Source organism: Lycium ferocissimum, chromosome 7 (genome assembly GCF_029784015.1).
Source record: "Lycium ferocissimum isolate CSIRO_LF1 chromosome 7, AGI_CSIRO_Lferr_CH_V1, whole genome shotgun sequence".
Lineage (NCBI taxonomy): Eukaryota > Viridiplantae > Streptophyta > Magnoliopsida > Solanales > Solanaceae > Lycium > Lycium ferocissimum.
Window position 1 is genome coordinate 37,402,644 of NC_081348.1, and position 22,707 is coordinate 37,425,350.

Consider the following 22,707-nt stretch of genomic DNA (forward strand, 5'->3'; position numbering starts at 1 on the left):
AGTATTATTACGTTGTTTGCTTGTCCAACACAAAGAAGGTTTCTTTATTTTTTTCCTTGGTCACGTCAAGGAAAAGATAAGTTAAAAACTCTTTCTGGTGCCTTATAGTAAATAAATTAAAATCATTGGCACTGCTGAAACCAAAGATCATCAGGCCAACGATGGAAGATTATTATTGCAAAAACATCATACAACCCATGTAAATTGAATGGAATACTATTACATTAAATAATTACACTTCACGTTAATGATTTTGGAGATTGAACATTGTACATTGACCGGAGAAAATTGGAACTGAGTACTAATAATCTTACTTCTATGCTACAAGATGAATCCAGTAATTAACTTGATAATTGTGAGCTGAATATGGTTGTATTAGCTAAATAACATCAACATGCATCTTCAAGCCTGGAGGTTTTTCCTTATAATTTTATTTTATACTTCAAATACTACTTATTTCTTTTTGGATAAATTTACTACGTCAATTATAAAACAAACTTCAAATAGTAAAATCCACTTAATTGTGTCACTTGAACACATGGCACGGTGCGTGAATTACACTCAGAATGCGGAAACAACTTCAAAATATATACAGATATTTTTTTGAGCTTAAAAACATGTGATTGTAAATAAATAATCAAAAGGTAAAATAAAAATTAACTAAAAAAGGAAGGTCATCTTCTTTGTTTCAACCACCAATCCACCATCTTTACCGTCACCCCTCCCCTAGCTTCTATTCATTTACTTTTATTTTTATTTTTGGGTGATCATTTATTAAAAATTCAAAAATGTAGGAATGGTGGTGGGTTTGTAATTATAACTTTACCAGATCAAATGATTCTTGACTGAAAAATGAATTTGAGTGAAGAAGAAAACAAGAAAAGAGGAAGGTGACGGGAAAAATATTTTGCAGTTCTTTTTCGGCCAAAAACTTGCTAATTGATTATTTTTCCGACGAAGATATGTCAAGGATTAGTGACGAAAATTGGGTGTTGGTGTTGGTAACATTGATTATTTTTATAGTGGCGAAAAGTAATGGATTAGAGAAGAAAAAGAGGAAGGTTGTTACTTGTTTAGGGGTGGTGGCAAGCTACAATGGTGTTGGTGGCATGGAGATGGTGGCGGAGAGATGGCGGCAGTAGCTAAGAAGATGGAAGAGAGAGAATATATGTATATTTTTTTTTTTTGCAAAATCTTTTTTTTTTACTTCAAACAGTATTCATGTTTGGTTGGATATTAATTTTGTGAATGTCAGATGATCAAAACACTTCAAATTAACCATAGATCAGTGCATAATCAGGTAAAACCGTTTAACCTTAAGACACATAAAATTGAAGTAGTAGCTCAAATCTTTCACATAAAACTCGGGACATGCAATGTAAACTAAATAACTCAAACAAGAATGTCGACCAAAGATTTCCCGTCTCATCAGCACTGGATTGAGCCTCTCTCAACTTAAATATGTTGTCGATAACAGACAACTCTGTTGCTGTAGTGTCTGAGCCACAAAACGCTGCCCAGTCATTGACAGTCATTCCAGCAGCTATCACTTCACTACCGCTGTTCACGGTTCCTGGTGCCAGAGGAACCTGAAGGAGATTTTAAAGCTCATCCACGTCTGCAATAGATGTATGAGGATGTACCAAGCCTCCCAAGTTTGAGAAAGTACAATAACTTCCAACAAGAATATTCCCTGCTATTGTTTTCCTGAAAACTTCTACACCAAGAACATCAGCAATCATCTCTTCAGTTTCCTTGTCAATATCTGTATATGTGCAAGAGCAACATAATCATTGCATGCTATGCAGTTTCCAAGGGCAGATAAACTCCATCAGGCAGACTATTCCGCAAGTGCTGAAGTTCTTGATCTGTAGTAGTGTGAGGCAAGAGAAGGCCATTTTTGTTTCCAACAGAGTCTTCCAATTATCCTTGTTCCTCCAATGGAGGTTTTGATCACTGGAAACTTTTCAGGTAATGCATACTCAAACACGCTATAGAAGTTTTCAGAACCCCCAATAGCAACCAAACAGTATGCATTGGTCAGTTTTGAAAAAACTCCAACTTCACATGAATTCTCAAATTGAACCCTGGTAGCCATTGCATGCAATGTTTAGGGTTTTGCAGAGGACTTGGCGGCTGAAAGTTTGTTTAGCTGATTATTATAGACTTCAAATACACTTTGATTGTAATTTTTATGTGATTTTTTAATTACATCAAAATAGAAAAATTATAAGCCGCCCTAAACTTTCTGTGCACATGAAAACTTAGAATTATCACATGGTCCTAGACTCCTAGTATATTCCGTATATACTCCATAAATTTATTATTAGTGAATTTAGATTAAATTAAGTCTAACAAAAAAGAAATCGACAAAAAATTGGAATTTCAGAACTTGCTTAATGATTTTTATGTATTAAAATTTGAAAACCCGAGAAGAATTCAGATTTGCTGATTTCCTAACATTAGCATAGACACAAGGAACTAAAGGTTCTTATTAATTAAAAAGGTTATAAATTCTCAATAGTTATACTGGTTGTTATTTAACTTTATTATTCCCTCCGGATCAAAAGTGTTCACTTAGTGTTTTTTTTTTTTTTTTTTTTTTTTTTTTTTGTCAAAAAAAGTATCTACTTATCAAATCAAGAAAGAATTAACCTTATTTCTCCAAATTTGCCCCTATTAAGTGCTATTTGATCAAATCTCATTACCTATTTAATTACGGGTAGTTTAGTCAAATTACTTATTTTTTTAGAAGTTAGTATTTTCTTAAAGGGTGTGCAAATAGCTAAGTGGACACTCTTTTTTATCCAGAGGGGAGTAATAACGAGTATGTAATTCAGTTTAAATATGATTAAAATAATTATGACAAAAAAAAAGACAAAAACTTAGAAATAGATGCTTTGGAAACGATTAACTAAAAGGTTCATAAATTTTAGGAAATTTAAAGGGGAAAATCTGGATTCTTATTATTTTTTCCATGATTTAAAATATGTGCGGCAAATTCATTATTACATATATAGAAGTCCATAAAACTAATTCATTTATCATGAACTTATTGTTATCTAAGTAGGCGTTTGGACATGCGATTTCATGTCATGGTTTCGAGTCATAGGATGAAATCCTAAAGCATTCAAAAAAGCACGATTTGAGATTTCAAATCATGATTTCAAAAAATTTTAATGTAAAACTTGACTCATAAATTTATATTTTGTAAAAGAAAACCCATAAATTGGTAGATATTTTTAACAATTATTTCCACCAATCATTTGCCAACCTCATTAACTTCTAGCAACCTTTATTTATATTCTAAGTTCTACCAAGTCATAGTTACATTACTATTCATGTTAAATTTTTGTCTTTATTGAACTAAAATTTGATCAATCGATGTTGTATTTTTTAGAAAGGCCTTCTAGTAGCATATTAATTTTGTTATGAATTATGACTTGCTCATTTAGTAAGATTGTATAAGAAGTGGGAAAGTTTTGATAACTTTCATAACTTGTGGGGTTTTTATGTCTATAAGAAGAAAAACAACTTAATAAATTCAAATTGCATGTCTAAATATGATTTCATCTCATGGTTTCAAATCATGTCCAAACGGCTCGTAAATGAGTTTAAGAAAGGTTATAGTAGTAATTCTATATACAATTTTTTTTTTTTTTGGGGTGAACCTATATACAAAATTTAAACAACGACAAAAACGTAAAATTGAAAATCTTTATATGCGTATGGAGATTTTATACTCTAATAATAGTATAGATTATATCAATTCTAACTACTCCTATAATTTATGAAAATATTATTAAAAGTAAGTTGAATCCTAGTTTTACTTCTAACCATTATTTTTAGTATTATTATAATCTACAGTATATATATCATTAAATGTTTAGGGTTAGTTACTTTTAACTCAGACACGGCCACCTGTCTCTCCTCTCGTCCTTGCCTTTCATAATTTTTTAAGTAGTATTTTCTTTGTTTCAATTTTTTAATATTCATTCATTTTTAATCCATACTTGTCTTATACACTATAATAATAAATTTAAAAAGAAAAAATCCTTCTTTATGCCCATCAAACACAATCACCTATAAATTGATATCGAATCAGTTTCTCGTTTTTTGTTTTGACTTGGAGGAATTATATCAGAATCCAATTTCGTATTATTATCCAATATGACTGTGGAGTCAATTCCAAATATTAAATGCATCGGCCCACGTGTACGTGTTTAATTTTATTTTTTAAAAAATCCTATTAAAGTAACATTTTTTGATATTTTTTTATCAATAAGGTCATCAAACTATTCACTAATTTCCAATAAAGTAAAAACAATCCATTTTTGGACATAATCCATTAATTTGATTAAACCTTAACCCATTTTTAAATTACAAAATTCATTATCTAGGCACAATTTTTCGATCTTTAAACTTCGGCTAAAATTTTGTTCAAATAATATTTCATGTTTTAATAATAAAAAATCAAAGTATTATTTCAAGTTATTATAAGAATAAAACAATATCACAATTCAAACTTTTAAAGTATGCTATACCTTAATGATTTTCTTTGTTATATCAACTAAAAGTTTTGAACTATTTTAATATTTTTCTATTGCTCGAAATAAAGTTGAGAAGTTAAATATTTACTGTGGCAAATCACCCACCAAACCGAGGTTAACTGGAAAACTACAAAAACTGAAATTTTGCGGATTTTTGTTATGACATAATTGAAACACATGAGACGTTATATAGATGTATGATGCATGTATAATATTTCAAGGGATAAATTTTCTCAAAGAAAAAATAATATGTTGGATAATAAACAAAGATACTCAAATCGCAAAAATGAAAACATTTTTACAATTAGTTGTATATATGCTTTACAAAAACTAAAAATATAAAATATTTATATTAATTGTAATCAACTTATTTGTAGTAGTTAAATAAAAATCAAAATATCAATCAAATTCAAATCTCCAAGAAAATAAAAATAGTAAATATTTTTTTTGATAATAAAAAATTTTATATATCAAGAAAAATTATTTATAATCAATTAAAAAAGCTATAGTTAAGCGTCATGCTTAATTTTACGATCATTCAACTATATCCTTTTATTTTCTACTTTAGAAACAATTTTGTAATATTCTAAAAATTTTGTTTGAATTAATATTTTTCATATTTTGAAAATAAAATAAAACTATTCAATTGTGTTATATAATTTAAAAATAAGTCATAGGGTCTCATATCCAAAAATAAAATGTTTTACCTTTTTAGAAATATGGACATAATTTAATAATTTTATTATCTAAAAAAATTTAAAAATTACTAGGACTTTTCTACGAAATATTATCAAAGCAATTTACTCTATGATTGTGGGGTATCAAGTTTTCAATCACCTTTGTCTGTTCCTGGAGAACATATTGCACCTGTACTTGTTCTCCAACTTTCTAGACATCTCTCTGACAATTCCTATCGAGAATCTCCTCTTCCTTAAAATGGCTTCCACTGTGTTTCCTCTTCACTTCAGAACATTCTTCATCACCTTAGCATGGCAACTCTTTGTACTACTTCATCATCGTCATCTTCTTTTTCTTCTTCTTGGTCCCTCAAAAACAGCCCCAACTCCCATTACCTACCTTCTATTTCTTCAATTTTCAAATACTCCTCACTTTGCCCAAAGCCCCACTTCTCATTTTCACTATATTCCACTGACAACCCAAAAAGATTGAATCTTTATGTTCCTTCTAAAAAAAGATTAGATTTTTATGTTAAAGCTGTGGAAAAAGAAGATGAGAATGAATCTTCTTCTGTGGCTGTAGCTTCAGAAGAAAATGATTCTCCAAAGAAAGAGGAGCATATTCATGAGGGTGAGTCTGAGTTAGAGAGGATAGAGAGGGAGAAACAACAAGAAATGGATTGGAAGACTGATGAGGAATTCAAGAAGTTTATGGGGAATCCTTCAATTGAGGCTGCTATAAAGCTTGAGAAAAAGAGAGCTGACAGGAAGCTTAAAGAGCTTGATAGTGAAACAAGTAGCAACCCACTTGTGGGGTTCTTTAAGAACTTGGTTCGTGGTAGCTTGTCCAGAGAGAAAGAGAGGTTGGAAAAAGCAGAAGAGGCTTTTGTAGCTCTTGATCTTAACAAGGTAATGTTCTATTCAAATAGTGTAATGCAATCTTTTCTTTTCTTGGGGCTTTGATATATAGAGGTGAATCAGAATTTAAAGTTAGTAAGTTCAGAGTGGGGGCGGCCTAATTTATATATACATTTTTAGAAATACTTTTGCATATGTATATATGGTTAGCAGTTGTTGAAGGCTCTATATATAGTTGTTGAACAATATGAGTCTAAGATGAGCTTAAATGGAGCGGCTTATTCAGTGAGGAATATATAATCGACCCAAACTTGTTGACTGTTGAGGTTTAGTTGTTCTTGTATACTCCCCCTGTCCCAATTTATGTGGCACCATTAGGAATTTTTAATTTTGACTGTGAATTTGAACATGGAATCTTTTTAAGTTTTTTTGAACAAAATGTACATAATTTGAAACTACTTAAAAGGTACTATAACTATAATTGACAGTTCAAAATATTTAAAAGGCAATAGGTAAACTTGTAGTAAAAAAACTCGTTTTGAATCTGAAATCCGAGAGGTACCACATAAATTGGGACGGTGGGAGTACATGGTTAGCAGTTTTTGCTCTGCTGTTATGTTGTACTTGTTGATAGTTACTTCATTGTCTTAGAGACAAATTTTTGGTGTATCTGATGTTTGTATAAATTTTCTATCGCAGCTAAGGAATTGTTTTGGCTTTGATACTTTCTTCGCGACTGATGTGAGGAGATTTGGAGATGGGGGAATTTTCATTGGAAACTTAAGGAGGCCTATTGATGAAGTAATACCCAAATTGGAGAAGAAGTTATCAGATGCTGCTGGAAGGGAGGTCGTCTTGTGGTTTATGGAGGAAAAGAAGGATGATATTGTAAAGCAGGTACGCTTTAGCTGTTCAAAAAGATATATTTTTATTGTTTCGTTATGCCTTACTAGATTAAGGCTTCTGCGGATGGACTACATTATGGTTAGTTGAGGATGTTTGCTACTTGGTTTAAGGAAGTTGTTAGCCGGAGATTTGCAACTATTGCGCCATATATAACCCCAAAATTTCACTTTAGTGCTTTTGATTTTTAACATGTTGTATTTGATTGTGGAGAAAACATCAACATTTGGAAGGAGGACAGTGATGTAGGTGAAGAGCTAAACCTAATGGAGTCCAGAAAAATGGAAACGAAAAGGTGTATTTGATGTGTTAGAAGAGTACTTCTCTGTAATGAACCTCCTAAATAATTCCGTTCATTACAGTATATATTCTTTCATGAAATTTATTTATTTGCGTGAGGTAAAAGACTCATTTGTGTCATTTCAGATGTTTATAGTAAATATTTCATTTGGTTGCCGGTGTAAATGACAAATAATGCTGATGCTCTTTTGTCGTCTCAGGCTTGTGTGGTACAACCGAAGTCGGAGATTGATCTTCAATTTGAGTCAACCAAATTAAGCACCCTGTGGGGTTACTTCAGTGCGGTAGCTTTGGCCGTAACAACTTTTGGCACTATAACTTTGACCAGTGGTTTCTTCCTTAAGCCTGATGCTACGATTGATGATTACTTGGCCAACGTTGTACCTCTTTTTGGTGGCTTCTTGACCATTTTGGGAGTTTCAGAGGTATGAATTGTATTTCTCCATTAAATCGTGCGAGTTGATGGCTAAATCTCATGAAAGCTTAAAATCAAATCTCAAATTTGCTTTTTGTGAATGTCAGAAATTTGTACTATATTTGGTTTCTAAGAAATTCTTTTTGGCCATGTAAATGAAATTTTTCTTCACAAGTCTCGTTTCAGCTATTGGTACAACAAAAAGATCAATAAACTTTTGACCTTTAGATACACTCAAGCATAAAGTAGTGTAAGTTATTTGGTGCATTTTGTATTATCGGATTGACATGATGTGTTGTGAGGAGTGTCAGAACTTTTATATTATAGACATTTTATATGCTGAACATGAAAAACTGGTTTATTATAAAAATGGCTGATTATACATATCTTAAAAACGATGCAACTTAACCACTTAGCACTCTAGACCATATTCTTTAAGTTGGTCGGAATATGATGCCATGAACTACTGAACTAGTGAACTTTATAGTGTAACATAAATTTTGTCGCTATAGGTATTAATAGGGATGCTTTTGAGTACTTTATAAGTATCCATTTTATCCATATTCCTCGTTGTCCCCTATCCAGGTGTAGAACCCTACCTGTGGTTTTGACCTATCATTATGAGCATCATTTTACTTTGGTTTCTGAGCCTATGATAAGCAGTTTGTTTGATACAATTCAATTTCCTTGTATGTAATATTAGTTGTGTGATGGGTACCAGAAGCAGGTTGTAAAGCTTCAATGACGAAACTATAACACCTTGTCCTCAATGATAATTGTGCATTGAAATACTGCATGTCCTGTTTCAATGATAAATGTTTCCCCATGCTGGGGAACTTGTCATAGCATTAAAAACTGTGCGTCCTGTTTTGACTTGGGATAAGTATAACAGATTTAGTTTTAAACGTCTATTAGTAAAAGGAGAATTTGTGGGCCATAAGAATTACCGTTTGATTGTTAGAACAATCAGGAAAGGGAGAAAAAGAAAGGGTTTATTGACTGTAACAGACAACAGTGGGTGTACGTAACTTCTGTGCTAAGTGACATCAAGAGTTCCGTTTTTGACAATTAATGAAGTGCAAATGAAAACTGGGATGGGATGAAATTTTTGGGAGCTTGTATGCCGTAAAATGTCTAGTAAGTTGAAAAATTGTCATGGTCATGACACTCGAAGGAAAATATTAGTTAGCTTGAAAGCATTGCATCTTTATATTTCCAAGCTTGTAGCCTTTACAACTTCCTCCTATGATGTAATTGCTTTATTTATCTTGATGAACGACAAACTTCCGATGCCTGTGTTTTGCTTAATAATTGCTATGTTTCTTGATGCATGGCAGATAACCACAAGACTAACTGCTGCGCGCTATGGTGTCAAACTTAGTCCATCTTTTCTTGTTCCGTCCAGTTGGACTGGGTGCCTGGGTGTCATGAATAACTATGAATCCCTGCTACCAAATAAGAAGGCTTTATTTGATATTCCAGTTGCTCGTACAGCAAGTGCATATTTGACATCACTAATTCTTGCAGTTGCTGCTTTTGTGGCTGATGGAAGCTTTAATGGAGGAGACAATGCACTGTAAGTGATTAATGTTGTCCTCCCTTAAAATGGTGCATTGCACTAGAGTAATTTCTGTCTCATATACACCTAAATATCGGATGCAATTTTTGCTTTTTCCCTTCTTATTTTGACCGACATGATTTAGACTGTGGTTCTGAAAACAAAAAATTCTCTGGAACACTTCTATCAATTTGTCTGAATGTGTGTGTGTATTCAAGTCATCGGTATTCTAGGTAAAGGTTTCCCATAATTCTTTTGCTACCATTGAATAACTAACAGCACAAACAGCTTGATGGCTCAAACTTTTTGATGCTTTATGTGTACTTTACAATTAATGGGAAAAAAAAAAAAACAATTGCAGAATTGACATGACTTACGAGCAAAATTTGATATGCCATTTCGAGAAATTTGCAAGTGTATCATACTTGTCTCCTTCCCGCCTAACCTCATCAGCGTGAATTTTATTAAGGGATTTTTTCATTTTTGGCCCGGTGGCTGACATTTATTACGGGCGCTAGCCAAAACATACAAAGTCTATGCACTGATTATGTATATTATATGTATATTGATGTTTATTTGTGTATCCGATATGTATATTATACTTAATATACCCAACAGTATGTATATTATACTTAATATACACAACCTATACATTTTCTGGCTATTATTCTTTGAGAAGTCCAAAAATGTAATTTTATTCTTTTGAGAAGTCCAAAAATGTAATTATCCCTTTTATTAATTCGATTGTCCTGTTTCCTCTGCAGTCTTTTCTATATTACTTCTGCTTATTGTTCTCTCTTCTTTTTTCAGGTACATAAGACCTCAGTTCTTTTATAATAATCCTTTGTTCTCCTTCATTCAATATGTTGTCGGGCCATATACTGATGATCTTGGGAATGTGCTGCCTTATGCCGTTGAAGGTGTGGGAGTTCCTGTTGATCCCCTTGCTTTTGCTGGTCTTTTAGGTCAGTTTCTCAAAATTTGTTCTTTTGTGCTGACTTCATACAGTCATTTATGGTGTGACCTCAAGGCATTTGATTACATTTATGGCTGTGTACCTAAACAATAAATATTGTCGTCCCTTCATACAGGTATGGTTGTTACCTCTTTGAACCTCTTACCATGTGGAAGACTAGAAGGTGGGCGCATCGCACAAGCTATGTTTGGCAGGAGCACTGCTACTTTGTTATCTTTCGCGACTTCCCTGTTGCTAGGGATAGGTGGTCTAAGCGGAAGCGTGCTATGTCTAGCATGGGGACTCTTTGCAACCTTCTTTCGCGGGGGAGAGGAAGTCCCTGCCCAAGACGAGATCACCCCTCTTGGAAATGAGAGATTTGCTTGGGGCTGTGTACTCTTCTTGATGTGTTTCTTAACCCTTTTCCCCAACGTTGGTGGCACATTCTCCAGCTCATTTTTTGGTGCTCCATACTTCCGTGGTGATCTGTGATCAAGAATTAGTGTATGTACTTATAGGAATACTAGTTCCTGAAAGCCATGAGTACTCAAAAAAGTTTTAAATAGAAAAATATAATTTGTGTTGCGTTCTCTTCTGGAACAACTCCTTTAATATGGTTGCTTCTTAATTATGTATTACTATTAATTATTTAAGTTGGTCCAAAATTGGATAACTTACTAAAAGAATTGTTTATGAGAAAGCAAGTATTGCAGGAAATAAGTATTAAAGAGGCACATATAACTTAATGTTTTGTACTAACATAATTTGCAGTATGGAAAATAATTTCAAACTAATTATAATTGTACACTGAAAATATATTTTAGTATTTTATGAATTTGTTAGCATATAATTTTTACTTTAAGATAAAAATAGATGTTTTAGTAATATTAATTAGCCGTTCGTAATCTCATTGGCTTATGTTAGTAAAATACGATGGTTAAAGTCTAGGTCTAAATACATTTAGACACATTATATTTATTCTTTCATTGAGAAGACTTAGTGAACTTTAACTGTAAATAAATATTAAAAAAAAAAAATTGACTCTTAACTTAATTTAATAGATGCTATTTCTAATTAAATCATAAAAAATATATTAAAAATATCAAAAAGTCAATGTTTTTCTTAATTTAAACTTTCTTTTTCCTTAAAAACTATGCATTTTCTTTTTTCGGTTTTTTTAGTGTTAGTGGAATATTATTGTGTAAAATTCACATCATAATAACCTTAAGCTATCAATCTCAAATAAGTTATGATCGACTAAATTTAAATAATTTAATCATGTCTAAATGAGATGACATAGCTAATAATTTTGTAAAATTGTGTTAAACTATCATACATAAATTTATATTTTCAAATACAAATTAAAGATCATTAATAAACAAGAGCATGGGAAATTTAATAGTAATTTTAAAATTTACCCATTGAAAAATACCATCTATCTTTTTCAACAGTAAATGAGTTCATTAAAATTATTGTATTTTCTCATCTTTGTTACAATTATTTTTGTTAGATATGACATCATCATTTTAGACAACTTTTGAAGCATTTTAAAGGATCTCAAATTTGTATATATTTACCCAGGTGAATGTGGCAACCTAAATAATAAATAAATAAAGTAAGGGTAAAAGTATGGGATAGAAAAATACATATCCACCAGCAAAAATTTAATTTGTGGGACCATGTATTATCAAAATAGGTTTGTAAATGTCTTGATTTATTGAAAACACATTTTGGCATATGATGCAAGTAATAAATATCAAATACAAGGACAAAATCAAAAGTGCAAACCATATGTTAAGCAAGCTCCCCAACAAGAAAGTTGAGAACTAACTAAGGACTAAAAAATCCATTGCATTGTCACTTCTTATATATAGTAAAGTAATATTGTAAAGCGCTACTGCATTGTTTGAGTGAAATTATTCTATGGAATGTGCCTTCAATATGTTTTAGTTTTCTGCATAATCCTTTTAACTAATGAGAACATAAGTTGTTCAGGACAAATCACTCAACAGATGTATTTGCTCTTTTCTGCAATGGGCTTTATGTTTATGGCTTGACATCTTCATTCTTCTTCATGCTTCGGGTCCTGGACTATAGGTTGGACCAATCTAGACAACGTTAAAAAAAAAAGGAAAATTATATATATATACATATGTTAAGGAGAAATATTTACGAAACGTGACGATAGTTTTTCTTATTTACAAAACATAATGATATATTACGAAACATGACGGATTTTCATATATTTTTCGTTTTTTTTTTTTTTTAAAATATATATTTTTTTTTTAATTATAAAAAAAAATTATATATTTTTTTTTTTTTTGCTTCAGGCTTAAAATTTACCTCAATTTTTTGTGTATGGAAGCTTGTATGACACATGTATGAAATGTGTATATGTGAGCGAAATTTTTAATATAATTTTCATACACAAAATTGTGAGCGAAAACTTTAAGCCTTGAATATTGCATGAAAGTTGTTATAATGTTGTTGGTTGTATTAATTTTCCAGAAACCTAATATGAACTTTATAAACGAAAAATGTGAATGAAATTCTAAGTCTTGAGCGAGATATACACATTTCATAACATTCTCATGCATAAAATTTTGAGCGTAATGTTTAAGCCTTAATCGAGATATACACATTTCATACGTTCTTCATACATAAAATTTGAGCGAACTTTTTAAGCCTTGAGCAAGATATACACATTTCATACACAAAAATTTGAGCGATTATTTTAAGTCTTGAATGTTGTATCAAAGTTGTATACAATGTTGTTGTAGTTGTATTAATTTACGAGAAATCTAACATGAACTTTATATACGAAAATATGAGCGAAATTTTAAGACTTGAGCGAGATACAAATTTCATACTGTTTTCATACACATAATTTTGAGCGGATTTTTTAAGCCTTGAACGAGATATACACATTTCATACGTTTTTCATACACTAAATTTTGAGCGAACTTTTTTTAGCCCGAGCGAGATATACACATTCCATACAACTTTCATACATAAATTTTTGAGTGAAAAAAGTATTTTAAAAATAATTTTTTTTAAAAATAAAAAAATATTTTAAAAAATAATAATAATTTTTTTTAAAATAAATAAATAAATATTCTTAAAAAAAAGCATATTTTGTATAGGATTTGTAATGTTATGTTTTGTAAATATAAAACTATCGTCACGTTTCGTAAATATTTCTCCTTAAGATGTATATATACGTAGTTGACCCTAAAATAAAATAAAACAAGATTTATTCAACACCAAACCACATGTCACCAAACCACATGTACTTTATAATCATGGTAAATTAATAATAAATATTACTCCCTCCGTCTTATTTAGGTGATACACTTTGACTTGATATGGAGTTTAAGATAGAAATAAAGATTTTTAAAACTTATCGTTTAAAACAAGTTATAATATGTGATTATAAATTATTTCATTAAGGTTTTTTTTTTTAACTGGCTATGTTTGTATTCATTTTTGCTTAGACCTCGTTCCAAGTTATGTAGACAAGAAACAATAAAGTTGTACATCTTTTTATGCCATCGACCAAGTTAACATAACCAAAATGGCTTCTTTTTACAGCCATTACACCAAAATGGCATGTCTTTTTTTTTTTAAACCCAAATGGGTATTTCGTGCAATGTTGCACGAAATGCAACAAATTTTTTTTTTTTTTTTTAATTTCGTTTTTAATATAAAAAACGAAATTAAAAAAAAAAAAGAAATTTGTTGCATTTCGTTGGACAGTGCACGAAATGCAACAAAATTTCTTTTTTTTTTTTAATTTCGTTTTTTATATTAAAAACGAAATTAAAAAAAAAAAAAAAAAAAATTGTTGCATTTCGTGCCTATTGTGTCCAACGAAATGCAACAAATTTTTTTTTTTTTTTTATTTCGTTTTTTAATATAAAACGAAATTAAAAAAAAAAAAAAGAAATTTTGTTGCATTTAAATTGCAACATTGCACGAAATGCAACAAATTTCTTTTTTTTTTTTTAATTTCGTTTTTCATATAAAAAACGAAAAATTCTTTTTTTTTATTTCGTTTACACAAAAACGAAATAGGAAAATATAATAATATTTGTTTTTTTTTTTTTTTTTTTTGTATTTCGTGATACTACTAACGAAATAGCATTAATTTTTTTTTTTATTTGGTTCATACAAAAAACGAAATTAAAAAAAAAAAAATTTGTCCTATTTCGTTGGACTACCAACGAAATAGGACAAATTTTTTTTTTTAAACGAAATAAAAAAAATTATTCACCCCAATTTTACAAAAATGAAATAGGAAAATATAATAATATTTTTTTTTTTATGTATTTCGTGATACTACTAACGAAATAGCATTAAAATTTTTTTTTCGGCGGATGATTTTAAAAAAAACATAAAGCGAGAGGGGAGTTGGACTACGACACCGCCAACCGTGAGGCTTGAACTACGACGCTCTCGGATGGGAGGGGAAATCGCTCACTCGATAATGAAGATGGACGAGATGGAGAGGAAGATGAAGATGAAGATGAAGATGAAGATGAAGACGATAGCATTAGCGTCATTCCTGAGACTGACGAATATTAGAATATTTACATTAATAAGATATCGTTTCTATTTTTAATGAAGTCGGATTTATTTAGTTGAAATTCAAATTGAAATAACATTGAAAAATGAAAAAGGTACAAATACAACACTTAACTAGCCGACATAACAACGAGAAAATGCTTATGGAAAATCATCTTCATCGACATTTCGGTTTTATCGAGTTCCAATCGGGGTAACATATAACCCCAATCTTTTTTGAAGTGTCCCTCTAAACGCAACCATCGCAAACGCATCCTATTATTTTCTTCGCGAATGCGGTTCAAAGCAAGATTCAATTCTTGGGGTGATGTGAGTGGCATGCCTATTGCACGGCGTTTTGGACGATGTAGGCCACGACCTTTAAATCGGTCTCAATATTATGAGCTTCATCAGGGCGGTAGTTCCATTCTCTCCTCATCTTGCTAATGTATTGTCTATTGCAAGCGCTCGCTCGGAAAAGCGAGTACTCAAATTCACGTTCCAAAACCCATTTCCTACCCATTGACTCAAAAATGTCACACGGGTGATACGTCATTGGGCCGCGTTGCCAGAAGAATGGATTCCACGATGACATTTTGAAAGAGTTTGTTTTAGCGTGGTGAGATGAATGAGGTATTATGGAAGACTATTTATAGAAAAATACATGGTGCGAGAAGGTCTAAACCCACATGCAATTTTCGTATTTATTAAATATTTTTGTTCATTTCTATTGGTTCAATCTTTTTTGAACGAGTATTGAATAGTTGTCAAAATAATATCTTTTACATTTCGTGACTTAATTTGCGAAATTTTGTACTTTTCTCCGCTTATAAATATTGTCCTATCTTTACCTACGGTATATCCTTCGTCTTGCAATTTTATTTTATCCATCTCATATCTTTCATCTATTGTTTTCTCTTATCCGTTTCATATCCTTCAACTTTTATTTTTTCTCTCATATATTTCATAAAAGATGCGGAAACTCATGTTAAAGTGTATTTATTTTGGGGTGGTGAAGTTGTGTAAAAGAGGTTCGGTTAGATACAACCGTGGTCCCGAAATAGGGCAAAGGTTTCCATGATTTCCTAAAATATGATAATCCAGCAACGCGTCTTAGGAGTAAAATGTTCGTAAATGATTGGAATTGTCGGTGGTTATAACCGGACGATGTCCAAGTTCATTTACAACAAGATGGTTCACCAATTTATGGTGAGATGCCAATTACGGACGATGAATATTTATCGTCATTTCTTCGTTGTCGAGATTTTTAAAAATCACATATGCGCATAGCGGCGCTTGACATGTATGCTACGGTTCAACGACTCTACCCAAGTCTAATTTACCGGCCAGGCAATGAGTTCGATTTTGGAGGTACTACTATCTCCCAAGTTTGAATATTGGTTTTTCAAGGGGTGTAGTTCAACAACAAACAATTGTAGGATTTGGTAGTCGAAATAAATGATACAACTAATTATGGTAGACGGTATGATGGTATGGCTTCAACGCACGATCATAACTTTGATTGGGTGGACGAAATTGTGAGACGGGTGGACCAAATAATGCTAATACGCTAGTTGCATAATTTGAATTGTAATGTACCCTTCACATAAAACGCAAGCGAATTGGACGATGATAGGTAAATATAATCATATTTTATTCACTTTATTCATGGATTGTATAATTGTATTTGACTTGTAAATTCTATGAATTTTTCTTATTTATAAGCATAACAATTTTGAAGATAATTATCATTGACTCGGCCACACAAATTGTGAGCAATAACGATTTAGCTAATGATATAATAAATGAGTCGGATAGTGATAGTCCATTAGATCATGAAGGGACGGACGATGATCAATCGAAAGTAGCGGTGACGATTCGATGAAGATGTTGCGGATATAAATGTTAGTGTAAATTATCATTCAAATGTGATCCCATATTTGGATAATACGAAGAAGTAGAACCGGAAGATTTTGCATGATTGAGAGATAACGGGTTCTATTAAAGGCTGCACTTTTTGGAATTCAGGAATCTAAAGTTATCAAATCGGGTTAGTTTGGGCGACTAATTTTTTTAATAATATATTATTTTGAATTTTTGTGATTTTAATTGGTGTAATTAAAATTGATATTTTTTGTTGTACATGCAAATAGGTATGTTATTTCACAACAAGAAGCAAATGAAAGGTGCGGTGAGACTCTATAATATAGCCTACAAAAAGAATATAAAACAGATCAAGCCAAAGGTACATTTTGGAAGGTTATTTGCAAGCGGCATGGGGAAGGTTGTAGTTGGATGATCCGTTTTTTCGTTGATCGGAAGTAGTATGTAGAACGTAGAAAAATGATTGAGCCACATAATTGTGATACGGATGATTATATTGCAGGATCATTTCACCTTGAATAGCAACATCATTGCTACTTCGTTGATACCATATGTTATGATCAATGCACAAATCGGTATTAAGTTTGTTCGGGAAACTATAAAAGGCATTCATCACTATACTCCTAGTTATAGAAAAGCGCAAAAGGGCGTAAGAAAGCTTTTGAGATGGTGTATGGTGATTTCAAGGTTCTTTTAGGGCATTGCCTCGATACATGGCCGGCCCTAGAACATTTCAATCCGGGCACTATTGTTGAGTGGACACACGAGTCAACTACAATTCAAGGCGAACACATCTTCAAGTATCTTTCCGGGCCTATTAAACCAAGTATCGATGGATTCAAATTTTGCACGCTCTTCTATCTCAAGATGGCACCCATGTCTATGGTAAGTATGAGATGAAATTGTTGATTCTTGTTGGCATTGATGCAAACGGAAATATTTTTCCAGCTCGCATATGCTATAGTTGCACGTGAGAGCTATGAGTCATGGACTTGGTTTCTCGTTTATTATGGAGACATGTTGTTTGTGATAGAAAAGGCATTGGACTAATTTCGATACCGTCACCAAGGGGATCTTGCAATGTGTAATGACACATGAATGGTTACGGACCCACCCACCACACATCATAGATTTTGTGTTCGACATTTAAAAAGTTAACTTTAACAAAAAGTTTCTTAACTCGATCTTGAGAAGCTAATGTGGTTGGGTCCTACTGCAGAGCACCAAAAGAAGAAATACCAAATGAGGATGCAACAAATCAAAACCTTGTCACCGAGGCGCATGTGTGGTTAGCGAGCTTCCGAAGGAAAAAATGGACATTGTATAAGGACGGTGGTTATAGGTGGGGGGCTATGACGACGAATGTCTCGATCAGGTCTTACAATGGTTTATTGAAGAAAGCTTGATGGATTGCACATTCCTCCCATGGTTCGCTGACCTTTAAAAATCTTGTTGATCATTTTGTTAAAAGAAGCGCCCTTGCGTGTTCCGGCTTTTTTTGGTAAATAAGAAGACTTGGCCGGATGTTGATAAAGTTCCATGAATATTGGGATAGGGCCGCCATGCGCACACCGATATGATGAACTACAACATTGTACTCCGGGGTCTTCGAGATTCCGACATTTGCACACGAAGGTAAGGGTGAAACTGTCCATAAAGTCTCTAACAATGGAAAAAAATGTTCGTGTGGGAAGTGGAAAAACTACCACATGCCATGTTCCCATGCAATTAAATTCTGTCAGATCCGTAAAATTCAGCCTAAGGACTATGTTAGCAAGTACTACAAGTAGGTATTACAAGCAAACATACAGGAAAGTTTTCTCCCTTGGGTGATGAGGCATATTGGCCTGCAAGTCCCTTCTGTTTAATTGCAAACACTGCATACGAGCGAACTTCAGGAGCCCATAGAACAACTAGAAGGAGGAATGAAATGGATATTGCTCCTGCTCGCATGGCGAGGAGGTGTGGAACTTGTAGCCAAACCGGTCATAACAAAAAATCGTTGCCCCAATCGTACTCAGTAGTTGTTGTTGCTTGTTTACTGTTAAGTTTTTTCATGAGTTCTATGTTATTGTTATTTTATGTAATCTTTGTTATCTTATGTAATCTTCAATAATATGTTGTCGTCCTTACTTTAAAATATAAACGGTTCGTATTGTATAGTTTAATTTTGTCTTTAATTTAACAGTTATTGTTGGATAGAACTTACACAACACTTTATTGAATGAACATAAAATTACATTATAATTGAAAATTAAAAAACATAACACATAGTTGGTCTAAGGGAGTTCGTTAGGCATGTCATCATCCGATTTGTAAAGTTCGTGTGCTAAAACACTTGCTCTTTCATGTTCTGTTAGCGTGCGATTTGTTGCTGCAGCTTGTTCTTCATAAGCTTAAGGATATAGTACCTACAACGTCTCACCAACATCCTATTATTCTCCTTTCGAATTTGTTTCACTGCCTATCTCATATTCTACCATACCTGCGTTCCATCCACACAGAGAATCGACGTGGCTTGGGTGCCCCCAGTTGCTCAAGCTCATTCATGAGCATATTTGACTCATGGTACCTATGCTCCCATTCACGGCGTAATCCGCGGTAGTACTCACATGGATCTGATTTTTTCAAAGCATCCGAAAATCATCTCTCGTTCGTCAAGCATGTGCGGGTTGTACACGTGTCCATCTCAAAATCATATGGATCCCATGTTCCCCAGTCGCTGTTGGGTGACTCGAACCTGAGCTATCATTTGTTCGGTCGGGAATGCCCAAGCAAAAGGTGAGGAAGAGCTTCCGAGTGTTCTCTTTTTTTGTTCGACATTTTTTGGATAGTAAATAGATTTTTTAAGTCTCAATGTCGAAGATTTTGGATAATTTGCGAAACGCAAAATAAAAAATTAGAGTACTCCAAGTTTATAAATAACTTTTCGTCATGTTGTTATATATCTTGTCCAAGCATTATTGCATACGTTAAAAAGAAGCTAAAAAGGAAGCTAGTTAGTAGGTTTCAATTCATTTTAAGAATCTTGGCAGAAGCATTGTACACTTATTTAATTTTTCTCAAGCATTATTGCATACGTTGAAGAAGCTAAAAAGGAAGCTAATTAGTAGGTTTCAATTCATTTTAAGAATCGCGTAAGCATTGTACACTTATCTTTTCCAAGCATTGTTGCATACTTTTAAGAATCATTGTTGTTATATATCTTTTATATTTCGTTGCATACTTTGCGAAATGTGCACAATTTTTTTAGCATGGACAAGTCAAATTCCAATTTTTTTTCCACAGATTCCTTGGTCTTGGCATGAAAGAGCTAACATTTTCTTACAATTGCATTCAATAGCTTGTACAAGTCAAAAGCTAAAAAAAAGCTAGTTAGTAGGTTTCAATTCATTTTAAGATTCTTGTGTAAGCATTGTACACTTATTTAATCTTCTTCAAGCATTATTGCATACGTTAAAATGTAAAAATAAAAGGAAACTAGTTAGTAGGTTGCATTATTGCATAAGTTAAGAAGAAGCTAAAAAGGAAAAAGCATTGTTGCAGAAGCTAAAAAGGAAAAAGCATTGTTGCATACTTTAAGAATTATTGTTGTGCTTCAGAAGCATTGTCAATAGTTTTCCTTCTCTTATTTTTTTTTTTTACACTTGGAAATGTATTCCTTTTATTTTTACATGGACAAGTCAAATCCAATTTTTTTTAAGAATCTTGTCAGAATTTATATTTCGTTGCATACTTTGCGAAATGCAAAGCTAAAAAATTTGACAAGTTAGAAGCTAAAAGAGAAGCTAGTCAATAGCTTTCAATTCATTTTAAGAATCTTGGCAGAAGCATTATTGCACTTATTTAATCTTCCAAGCATTATTGCATACGTTAAAATGTAAAATAAAAAGGAAACTAGTTAGTAGGTTGCATTGTGCATAAGTTAAGAAGCTCAAAAAGGAAAAAGCATTGTTGTTGCTTTTAAAAGGAAAAAGCATTGTTGCATACTTTAGAATCATTGCTGTGCTTCAGAAACATTGTCAATAGTTTTCCTTCTCTCTCTTTTTTTTTTTTTTACTTGGAATTGTATTCCTTTTATTTTTACCGGACAAATCAAATCTAATTTTTTTTAAGAATCTTGTCAGAATTTATATTTCGTTGCATACTTTGCGAAATGCAAAGCTAAAAAATTTGACAAGTTAGAAGTATTATTGCACTTATCTTTTGCAAGCATTCTTGCATATTTTACGAATCTTGTAAGGTGGATTGTTAAAGTTTTTACATGTACAAGTCAAAAGCTAACAAAGAAGCTACTCAATAACTTTCAAGTCATTTTTAACAATCTTGCGTGCTTGTTAACATTTTCTTACAATTGCATTTATCCAATTTATAAATAATCGGACTACTTCAACCAAAAAATCGTATTCGATTATCTATATCTCAATCTAACTAACTTCATTAATGTCTAAAAAACCTTTTTTCCGCGGATGGTTTTAAAAATATATAAAGGAGAGGAGTTGGATTATACGCTAGCGAAGCGTGGGCTTACTACGACGCTCTCGGATGGGAGGGGGGAAATCGCTAACTCGATAATTCATATTGACGAAATACACCATAATTCATATTGACGAAATATATGTCGCTATAATAAGTCATATATAAGTCTAAATGGCCATAGATACACAATAAATTTTCAAAATAAGTTGTTAAAGCTCCTCATGCATCCCTACTTGTGCATCTTTTCCTCCCACCCTGCCACATTGTGTTGACGGCGATCCCTACGAGATGCAACGACGGACGAGCAAGCGACCTCATGCATCCCTTCCGCACCCTATAAATATCATACAACATAAAAGTTACTTTTTAATGCGACACTTAAATTATATATATAAAAATTTAAATTCAAAATGAACTCAAAAGCCTCTAAGTCCTGAACGTCTGGCGTAGGTGCATATGCATCACTAAAACTGAGCCTCCTTCCATTTGTTGCATTTCGTTGGACAGTGCACGAAATGCGACAAATTTTTTTTTTTTTTTTTTTAATTTCGTTTTTTATATTAAAAACTAAATTAAAAAAAAAAAAAAATTTGTTGCATTTCGTGCAACATTGCACGAAATACCCATTTGGGTTTAAAAAAAAAAAGGCATGCCATTTTGGTGTAATAGCTGTAAAAAGAAGCCATTTTGGCTCCGGACTCCAAGTTAACATAACTTTCTATAACGGCTCTGATCTGTTTATAGAAACCTTAATTTGTTACAACAAAGAAACGGAGTAAATAAGCAAGTCATGTAGACAAGAAAAATAAAGTTGGATATTCGCGGGTCTTTCAAGATTTTCAACTAATATTGGTTCTCTTAATTGGGAAGAGTCTGGCCTAATGCAAGGCATTAGTTTTACTTACGGAATAAGTTTAAATACTAGTTCTTTTCTCGTGCTATAATTGGGTGCCGTTAATCCGTTTCAGTTAAAGAAAGTTGAGAAGATTAATTTTGGTTTAACATCTATTGATTTATCATTTTCTTATAAAGACAAGATTCCATTGGATATTATCACACGTTATCATTCTTCGAGAAGGATTAATAACTATTGCGACTTTTAAATTAGACCACAGAAGGTTCTTTCAATCAATAAATGTCAAAGCCAAAGTATCCTAATCTAACAAACGACAATATAATTAAGGGGAAAGGGTCAAAAATATCCCTCTGCTTTGTTTTAATGGCTAAAAATACTCTCCGAACTAATAATGCCCCTGCTGTTATGAAAGTTAACAAATATATCCTTCATTTGACATAAATTCCCAAATTGATTTAAATAACCTGATTTCATAAAAAATAACTCACTCTAACATTCGGCATTTTTGGCCACCGCCTAAAATCAATGGTGTTGAAAGCTGCTCTGATTTCATGCTATAACTTTAAACCAACTACACCTTTATCTCACCCCAATTGACCAAAAACACGAGAACGCATCAAGAGAATAATATGTAACACTTCAAATTTCCCGTACAAAAGCAACGTCGATATTATAATGAAAGTTCAGTGGCAAACAACAATATGATTAA

The 22,707-nt window shown here is 32.3% G+C and overlaps 1 protein-coding gene and 1 pseudogene across 1 annotated transcript; one reads left to right on the plus strand and one right to left on the minus strand.

Moving 5' to 3' along the window:
- Positions 1–1,316: 1,316 nt before the first annotated feature.
- LOC132062186 (eukaryotic translation initiation factor 6-2-like) lies at positions 1,317–2,098 on the minus strand (annotated as a pseudogene).
- A 3,324-nt stretch (positions 2,099–5,422) lies between these two features.
- LOC132064795 (probable zinc metallopeptidase EGY3, chloroplastic) lies at positions 5,423–10,916 on the plus strand. Its single transcript, XM_059457903.1, has 6 exons — positions 5,423–6,136; positions 6,785–6,982; positions 7,489–7,713; positions 9,041–9,279; positions 10,072–10,226; positions 10,353–10,916. The coding sequence occupies exons 1-6, from the start codon at positions 5,540–5,542 to the stop codon at positions 10,706–10,708; spliced, it is 1,770 nt and encodes a 589-aa protein (XP_059313886.1). The 5' UTR covers positions 5,423–5,539; the 3' UTR covers positions 10,709–10,916.
- The last annotated feature ends 11,791 nt before the right edge of the window (positions 10,917–22,707 follow it).

Bases quoted from the DNA above. Each gene is read 5' to 3' on its own strand.
- LOC132064795 (XM_059457903.1), top strand. From the start codon at position 5,540: ATGGCAACTCTTTGTACTACTTCATCATCGTCATCTTCTTTTTCTTCT. The intron at 6,137-6,784 runs GTAATGTTCTAT...TTTCTATCGCAG, and splicing joins TAGCTCTTGATCTTAACAAG to CTAAGGAATTGTTTTGGCTT. The intron at 10,227-10,352 runs GTCAGTTTCTCA...CCCTTCATACAG, and splicing joins TGCTTTTGCTGGTCTTTTAG to GTATGGTTGTTACCTCTTTG.